At 39.7% G+C, this 9,515-nt stretch overlaps 1 protein-coding gene across 1 annotated transcript; it reads right to left on the bottom strand.

Moving 5' to 3' along the window:
* Positions 1–3,960: 3,960 nt before the first annotated feature.
* Positions 3,961–9,199, bottom strand: ptger4b (prostaglandin E receptor 4 (subtype EP4) b). The gene is made up of 2 exons (XM_037752760.1): positions 8,057–9,199; positions 3,961–6,048 (listed from the first exon to the last, which is right to left on the bottom strand). Exons 1-2 carry the CDS (start codon positions 8,843–8,845, stop codon positions 5,497–5,499), a joined length of 1,341 nt encoding a protein of 446 aa, XP_037608688.1. The 5' UTR covers positions 8,846–9,199; the 3' UTR covers positions 3,961–5,496.
* Between the last annotated feature and the right edge of the window lie 316 nt (positions 9,200–9,515).

Below are 9,515 nucleotides of genomic sequence, written 5' to 3' on the forward strand. Positions count from 1 at the left end.
GACTTTTTTAGTTCATCTTTATATACAGTCTATGGGGAACCAAGTGTTACAATTATAATGATTAATATGTGAGGAAGTAACAAGCTAACAGCTCTATGAGGCTGTCGCTAAAAGTTGACATGCTGACGATGACCATGCTTACATGTTAAAGTTTAACAGGTGCAATGTTTACCATCTTAGTTTAGTGTATTATATTTGAGAGCCACGCCACTTGTATCAGAGGAAATTTAAATATCAAATATAGCACTTCATGCCAAAACAAATCAAAAACATACTGTACTTGCATAATGAAGTATGTGTGCTCCATGTTGGACATGTATGCGTTTTACAGCTAGGATAATAAATCCTTTTAAAAACAAAAATTACTTGAATGAATCTTGAGAATAAATTTCAAAATGCAGAACAATGTTGGAGCACAAATTAAATAATTAGAACATTCTGCATTTAGATGTATTTTCTAAAATTTCAGCTTCAAACACATCTGATCCCACTTCTACAGTTTATAATATTATATAGAGACAAACCAAAGACAAAATGTATTAAACCACAAGCTGCAGAGTGCTCTCTCTTTCCTTTCTAACAGCTTTAATTAGATTTAGTCAAATGTTTCCAGTGAAATTCTCCAGTAATACTGCATAATAACCACAACAGTCAAAGAAAAACATTATTGAGATCTTGATAAGCTTCATTCGGCGAAGAGGCAGCGTTCTTACCGGAAAATGTAAATAGATAAAGTAACTTTTAAAAGTTATGATTAAAAAATAAGATTGTGTTATTGATTTGATGATGCCCTATCTGATTTAGATACAATTTTAAAAGCTTTAAACAAAGACTAAATTTGCCTATAGTGAAAATAAAGACATTAAGTGTGTTTATACTTATTTTATATATATCATCATTGTTTCACTATGCAGAAACCAAAAGTTATGGATGTGAAGGTAAACTGCAGTAGTACGATGGTTTTGGTGTGCTCTTATGTGAACATGCTTTTCAGTGGAAAAGAAGATATTAAAAAAAAAGTGTCAAGTCATTTTCAGTCTCACTTCTCAAGCAGTCGAGTTTCTCTTCAGCTTTGTAGGACAGCGTAAATATAGAAATAATTGAGTTTCTATAAAAGGGCCATGGGAAGTCTCAGGATAATGCAGGGACTGGAGTGGGCAACAACAGTGAACAATTTCCATGTACCCCTCGCATAACTGCACAATCTCAACAAGGTATGTCACTCTATTTTCGCACACCAGATAACTGATACACGTAGCCCTTAGACAAACCATGTTACCTTCTCGTCCCCCATACACATCTGCACATCCCCAACCAGTATGTCTCATTATAGTCGTACACCAGAGGTAGCTGATAAACGTAGCCCTTAGACATACATACGGTTGCATTCATGTTCCCTTACATATAATAATTAGATAGAGACAAAGAGAACAAATCTCTACAAGTTTATCTGAATTAGATTCAAATATAAAACATGATTAAACAAGTAGTCATGACCTCACCTGTGACACACCCACATCATACAGTAGCTGGTGCAGATGTTGTTTTTAGAAGTTGCATAACTGATAGATAAAGATCACCTGTGTGTAATCAGGGTGTGCCAAGTGATTTTAGGTTAAATACACATGAATGTGGATGGTTCCAACTGCTGGTTAGTCATTTTCAACACTACATTATGAAAACAAACATTTGTTTTCGTTCAAGCAGACCTACTACATCTACTCGTATGTATGAGAACACAGAATACCCTGTTTTAATACCTAATGTTACCCTTAACATACAAGTTAATGCTTTTGTTTCCCTTAAAGTACAGTAGCTTTAAAGTTCAAACTCATCTTATTCCACACTGTCTGACAATATTAGGTATACATTCTGTATTGGCTTGTTCCAACTCTTCATTTCTTGTTCTTGTTTACAGTGAGTGAAGTATTTAAACCTCAAGACTGCATGTCTTTATCTGTGCCAGCAGGGCGGCTCTAAGGATGTCAATGATGGTCTGTCAGTCAGTCCACAGCTTTGGTCCAGACTGAATATAGAGAGACTGAGCCCCTCCCCTTCCGGTGTCCACTGTGGGACCTTATTTCAGGAAAAAAAATGTGTCTGGCAGTTAACGGCGAGAGACAATTTTTTTTTTTATCCTGTTTGAATATGATGTTTGTCAATTTAAAACATAATTTTGCAAGTCAAGAAAGTCGCAGTTTGTCGTATTATCATTTTGTATGAAACCGCTCAGTGAACTACATCTCTTTTCTCGCACAATATACGTCACCAACGCTAGCTATCTATCTAACTTAGCTATGTTCAATGCACAAATTAAACATTATCTTACCCGATGTGTTTCATCCAGTGACTCCTGATCTTTTTATCAGCCGGGAAGAGAAAGAATGATCAGACCTATGCTGGTGTGAGTTCATCCCAGTAGGAAACACACAGGAATCGTAGCTTCAGAGAGAGAGACGTCACTACCACACTTTTGCGTATGTCGTCTTTCTAATGATTTTCACAGTCTGATACTTCAACAGTTTTACTACAAACTAATCCTAAAGAGATCTGACCTCATTTTTAAATCATCATGCATCTCAACCCTAAAATGAACCTTGGCCCAGATATAATAGTACAAATACTGTCAGCATTTTTATATCCATTATTTCCTGGAATTTCCTTTTTGCTCTTAACTCCATTTCAAGGCCACATCATGAACACTCACTCGCTTTTTGAGTGTCATCTTCTAATAGCCAATCGTTTTCACAGGCTCCTCGTGGCAGGGCTTTAAATGTCGATTACTGTCACTAGCTGATGAGGTGCGGAATGAGTTCAACAAGTTTCCAGGAAGAGTCATTTTTCCTCATTTCGCCGTCTGTTAAAATCCCATCAACTGTTTTGTCGATCACTATTTCCTGCCTCCCGAGAGACTCTACAGCTTAAACAGATCTTCTCAGTCTGAGGTCACAGCTCCCTTTAACGGGATATTGTTCTCTGAGCGAGTTTTAACTGCTTTCGGAAAGGCTCTGGACAATGGCCACGTTGGACCTGGAAGTCTTCTGGGGTTGAAGAAGCCATCTGTCGGCAGGTGAGTGGTGCTGTGCCATCTGAACTGGATGTTGGTTAGAAATGTGTTTTAGCCATCAGCGCTGTTGTAGATGAGAGCAGTGAAAGCTGACCTGTATTGTCTCAGCTGCTAAGTGGCACCGACCGTGACATGCTGGCAAAAAGAAAATGTTATTGTAGAGCATTCATTTGAAGCCATGCTTTCAATTCTGCTTTTACATGAATTGTACAGTAAATACTATTAATTAAGGTTTTCATGTAGCTTTGCCGCCTTTCTTTGCACATTGCTCTCCAGTAGGTTCATGTTAAAGACGTAAATGCCATCCATTAACCTCAAGTGATCAGTATTGACTATAATCTCCATCATCAAAGTTCTTCTATTGAGCACCGATCAATATTTCATTCTCAGTAAAGATTCATAACTGCTAGTCAAGGCCTCGTTCAGGTCAAATAGATTTAGTTTCTATACAGATAAGGCTGCAACTCACCATTATTTTCATTTTTCAATTAAAATGCAGATTATATTCTCGATGAATTCATTAATCTTTTGGTCTATAAAAAAGTGAAATATGTCCAGCACATTGATTTGTCCAACCGACAGTCCAAAATCCCACAAAAATTCTATTTACAATAATAAAAAGCAGCAAATTCTCACATTTAAGCAGCTGAAACTAGTGAGTTTCAGGGCATTTTTTCTTCAAAAATGACTTAAATGATTTATCAATTATCAAAATAGTTGTAGATTCATTTTCCGTCGATCAACTTCCTTTAATCGTCTGATCGTCTCAGCTCGAAATATACACCTGCATAATTCCCCTCTCCTACTTTACAGCACACTGTACATATTTACCATGAATATTTATATCATGTCAACATACTTCACTGACATACTAAAACAGAGTGACACAAATGTATGTGAATATTTACCAACTTTTATTTTTGGTTCATTATGAGGTTGGTACAACATTAGTCTTTTCACATCAACATTTTCGTGGTAAATTTGACACGACAAAAGCTTTAAAATTGAAATATGAACATGGTATTTATATCAATCTTTGTAGCAATAATAGTATTAAAGGTGCAGTGTGCAGGATTTGGCGACATCTAGTGTTGAGGTTTCAGATTGCAACCAACTGAAACTTCAGTACATCCGCCTACAAAGAGCCGTACAAAAGTAAAACAAAATTATTTCTATTCTATTGTCATATTCCACCGAAATGGCGTGTGATGAACAATAAAATATAAAAAATATAATAAGCGTTTTCAGTCCAAAATGGCGGCAGCAGCTGTTGTCAAAAAAATACTTTTGACTCTTTGCTTATATACTCTTTGTCCTCTATGTAGATAGAAACGGCTCATTCTAAGGCAACGAAAACACAACCATTCTTATTTTCAGGTGATTATACACTAAATAAAACGTATTTATTAATATAATATTCCGTTTCAGCCAATAGATCCGACTAAATGCTACACACTGTTCCTTTAATGCCACCAGGAAATCGATTCAGAAAAGGCAAAACCTTTAAACTCATCAGACAGGAAACTTAATGACATCTTCAATTTTCATTCCCCTTCCTAATTGCCCTTTAAAGTCTGATTAGATTAGAGGAATTGCACATTACATTAAGGTAACGTATGATGAAGTTGGATTAATCCTTACAAAGTAATGGGCTGGAGAGATTAAATTAACAATTTTCTATTAACACATTACTTTAGGAGGCCTCCTAACATCCTCCGGTCTGTACTGTGGAAAAGCCACAGTATAGCTGCCTTTTATTCTGAAATGCAGGGGATTGTATGATTCTAGCTTTGATGTCAGAGCTGCTCTGTCGACCAGTGTGACCAAATTGTTTGCAAATGTTCCGACGCACCAAAAAAAAAAACGGATCATCTTGTACCGATTTAAAATGGCTTGACACCATCTGGACCTTCTCACAGAGAAGACAATAACGTACAATATCATACTTAAAAATAAATTAACATCATGGAACACTTTTCACATTTTAACATTTACAGTCATCGCGCAGGTTGTCAAAAACAGCCTGGCAGTGGTTTTACAATTCAAAAAAGTGCAACAAAAGAGCTCCTCTACAACGTCATGTTGTTCTTTATGGTTTCATTGATATATAACTGTTGTGACTGTACTGAAGTGTATTTAGCAATATGGTGTTTGTGGTGAGTTATGACTGAGGAGTATTAGATTGATAATGGATATTTAGTTCAGTTAATACATCTGTCAAATAGCAAGATATAATCTACAGATTGTTCAGTGTTGATTATTCAGTCTTGAGATGCTTTTCCTTTTGTATCATGTCTTTGTTAGTCCATCCATTATCTGATCCCAGCTGACATTGGGTGAAGACGTGTACACCCTGGACAGGTGATGTCTTTGTTAGTTCCAAAACATTTCCATTACAGGATGAGCGCTTTTAGACGTCATGCGAACTGTTATATGCATTTCTCTTGCATGTTTGCCGTCTCGTCCGTGAAGGTCACATGTAAAGCCGGGTCCTTGGGGCACATTGGAAGCTCTCTCAGCGGCCTGCCTGGCGTTTTGTCCTCTAAATCACTCTGCGAAAGCCCCCTCTGAGGCCCCTCCACCTCCGGGGGGCCCAGTAAAGTCTGTGCATGTGGTGGACTGGAGCCGCTCTCTGACCTCCTGGTGTTTCCATCAGACGGGTACAGGAAGGTCTGCGAGGTGCTCACCATTTCCCGCAGCTCACGTGACACCAGCGAGGGAGAATCCCGCGAGACGATGGAGGAGAAACGGTTGTCGGTGCAGCTGAACTGGCCGTTCCCTCGCCCACGCCCGCCCATTTTGCAGAACAGGTACTTGATTTTCTCCATCAGCTTGAGGACCACCGTCTTTCTGAGCAGGATGTAGATCCAAGGGTCTAAGATGGGGTTGACGGAGGCCATGCGGATGGCCAGCAGGTCGTTATTCAACCCGAATAGCTCTTCTGTCTGGTTGCCGTGCAGCTGATTCACAAAGATCCTCAACTGAAGACACAAGAGAGAAAACAGACGATACATTTAGGAACGTATTGTTTGGTTGTCACATAGAAAAACATGGAACAACATTAGCTACAAGCCTAAACTTGTCTAACACTTTATTTACAAGAGTAAAGTAATTGTTTATTTTACATATTCCTACATGGTTGGCATGGGACGGTCAAATCTAAATAGACACTTGGCTGAATGTAACTTGTGTGTAACCACAGCAGTGTGGAGATGGCAGGAGTCCAAGAAAAACAGCGTTCTCATCATCAGTCATCATAAGACAGCCTTTGGCCATTGGGGTTCCACGGTCTAATCAGCAGGCATCTTTTCACAAAAGCCTTAATGTTCGACATCTCATCTTTAAAGGATTTACACCTTGTATGAGTCTAAAACAATTTACTCACATTAAAGCAGATTTTAGCTTGCTGTAATCATTCATACAGGGCCTTTAAAATATCCCTTTCTAACATGCTTTCAGTGCAAGAGGAGTCCTCCTCTTAGTGAATTAGTCGATAATCGTTTGTTTTGGTCTTTGTTGACTAAGATTTCTTTAGTCCATTAGTCGTTTGTTTTTTTATGCTTTTTTCATGCTGAATAACTTATTTCCAAGAAACTTATGAGCACATCTCTGGTAAATACAAGGTTTAAACCTGCGCTAGGCAGAATATTTTTGGCATCATTGGGCAAAAATTCCATAATAACCTTTCAGCATATTGTAATTCAAGTGTTCTGAGAGAAAACTAGACTTCTGCACCTCCTCATGGCTCTGTTTTCAGGCTCGAGAAAATCTTGCCCGTGACGGAAGACTTTGACCAATCACAGGTCATTTCAGAGAGAGAGCGTTCCTATTGGCTGTTCATTCAACGGAGGCAGCTGTCAATCATTCGCCAACTCTGATCAAACGGTCAAACAAGGCAGCGCTGATCAAATATTAATCAATATTCGGCTCCGGCTGATGGGCGGTGCTTGGTATTTCCTCAGCTGATCTCCACATTGCTGCCGGGTCACAAACTTTCTCATTTTACAGCTAAACAGTACACTACAAGATGTTTCTGAAAACATTTGAGGCGAGAAAAAGGCATTACAGTAACATAATGTTGATTCATATTTGATCAGCGCTGCCTAGTTTCACCGTTTGATTGGAGTTTGTGAGTGATTGACAGCTGCTCAGAGACGGCAAGGCTCCAGCTCGGCTCTGATTGGTTGTTTTCCTCCCATCTGTGAAATCTTGCAGATGCCATTGCAAGGTGCACCGGAGGACACAGGGGCATTTGATACCTGTCTCATGCACTGCTGGCAGGATATAGGGACCATTTCATAAAAAACACTTTTTGTAATCATAATTGCTCCAATTCTACCTACTGCTGCTTTAATTCTTTGTGGAGAAACTCAGTTTTACAGATCTGTCGATTAAATCAACTAATCCATTAGTCACAAAACTGTATGAGTATTAGGTGACTAAGAATTTCTTTGATCGAGGAACAGTATCCTTTAATTTGATCACTGATCCCACAGATTCAGTAATGTCTGCTGGTCATTCTGCACAACATTCAAACACCTGCAGAAATCTCTGTTCATCATGAGAGCTGAACTCTCAGGTCGGTTTGCAAATAACAATGTAAGAGTTGATACTAATCTTTTCTAAACTACATATATTCCAGTAGGCTACTGGAACTTTGTAAATGTTGTTTTTTTTTTTAAACGGCAAACGGAGGAAGTGTGAACCAGCTCACTTGCCTCGGGTTAATGTATCATCTAACCACACAGATCTAAAAAAGGAACACAACGTTCAGGTATCCTGTTATTATTAACCAGCTCATGCCTGTTTGTTTTTATCATATTTTTAATTTCCATTTAGATTCATTAACTTCTGGTGAATTTAGTTTTATTCTACTGTATTTGCTTTATTTGTTAAAAAAAATCAGTGACATGTTTTGCGCGTAAAGACCTTATTGCGCACAGAGGGTGCAAACATGTGCCTGCATGGTTCAATTTGACAAATACTCACCACTAAAGGTATGGAGCAGATGAGAACCACAACAGAAGTAGCTATAAGCAGGATCACCATCTGGATCTCTGCTCCAGCTAATCGTCCGAAACTCCGTCTGCGCCTGAACTCCGCGATGCGCCTCTGGTCCGTACCCAGAGAGGTGCGTCTAATGAACCGCTTGTGCATCAGGATCAGCGCTCCGCACACCATCACGTTGCATACCACAGTAGCCAGCACGATCACCGAATTCACACCGGCATACATCAAATTATAAGTTGCCACTGTCGTTTGGTTGTTCTGCCAGTCGATGAAGCACCAGGTGCCCGGTTTCTGCCTCGTCACATGTCCAAAACCCAAACTGGGCAGCGCGCAAAACACCACGTTGGAGATGTAAATGCCCAAAAGAGTTAGTGCAGCGAGTTTCTGGTTCACGTACTCGTTGTAGAAGTACGCATGGTTTATCGCCAGGTATCTCTCCACTGACATTGCAAACACAATGCTGAGCTGCACCAAGAAGAAGAAGAGGAGGATGAAGCCGGAGTATTGGCACAGCGGCTCTCCTCCAGGCCATGCGCCCTTCATGTAGGTGGCTATGGTGACGGGGCTGGCCATCAAGGTGCCCAGGAGGTCTGTCACTGCCAGGCCACACACAAGGGTGTAAAAAGTCGTCTCCTTTTGTTCCTTTCGTGATATCCGCAGAACCACGATGGCGATGACGTTCCCCACCACCCCGAAAATGAACATGATCGCCGGGATGGTGGCTGGAGGAAATCTCCCCCTTACTGCTGCTGTTGTTGTGGAGTTCATACCTGCTGTTTTTCACTGTTTCACACTAACTAAAGGGTTTCCTCTCACTTCCAAAGTAGTGACTCTTTCTATGAATGCGCATTCTCCAGGTTCCAAATCCATAGTTTGTCCAAAATGTCCCTTTTTACGCACAGCATTTAAACTCCATAATCCAAAGTTCTTGATGAAAACAAGAGCAAATCTGCAGGATAAAAGATGTTCACTCCTGTGGAGACTGCGAGCTGCGCTTCTTCACGTTGTTGTCACTCTACAAAAACTGACATGGAAGTTTCCTCTTGGTGCCTCTGAAGGCAGCTCCTCCTCTGCGTCTCGTTTAACCAGTGAGCTGTTTGAGAGATAGTGCACCCCACGCAGCGAGTACACCACATGCAGCAGGGAGAACATTTGTGCTCGAGGTTACAGTGCTAGTTTCACTTCTTCATTATCACTCCACCCATGTCGTCTTGTTGTCTGTTGACATCAGCAAAGTCTCAACTGTCAATGAGTCAAGGTCAATGCATTTATGAAGAATTCTGCATGTATAATATATGAGAGAAAATCTGATTAAACGCCAGTGGTGTAAAGTAACTCCATTTATTCAAGTACTACTTGTACAATTATTGTACCACTTGAGCATTTCTATTTGATGCTACTTTATACAGACTGAAATATTGTGTTTTTTTACTCCACT

The sequence above is a fragment of the Sebastes umbrosus genome, chromosome 19 (assembly GCF_015220745.1).
Source record: "Sebastes umbrosus isolate fSebUmb1 chromosome 19, fSebUmb1.pri, whole genome shotgun sequence".
NCBI lineage: Eukaryota > Metazoa > Chordata > Actinopteri > Perciformes > Sebastidae > Sebastes > Sebastes umbrosus.

Bases quoted from the DNA above. Each gene is read 5' to 3' on its own strand.
- ptger4b (XM_037752760.1), bottom strand. From the start codon at position 8,845: ATGAACTCCACAACAACAGCAGCAGTAAGGGGGAGATTTCCTCCAGCC. The intron at 6,049-8,056 runs GTGAGTATTTGT...TTGTGTCTTCAG, and splicing joins TCTGCTCCATACCTTTAGTG to TTGAGGATCTTTGTGAATCA.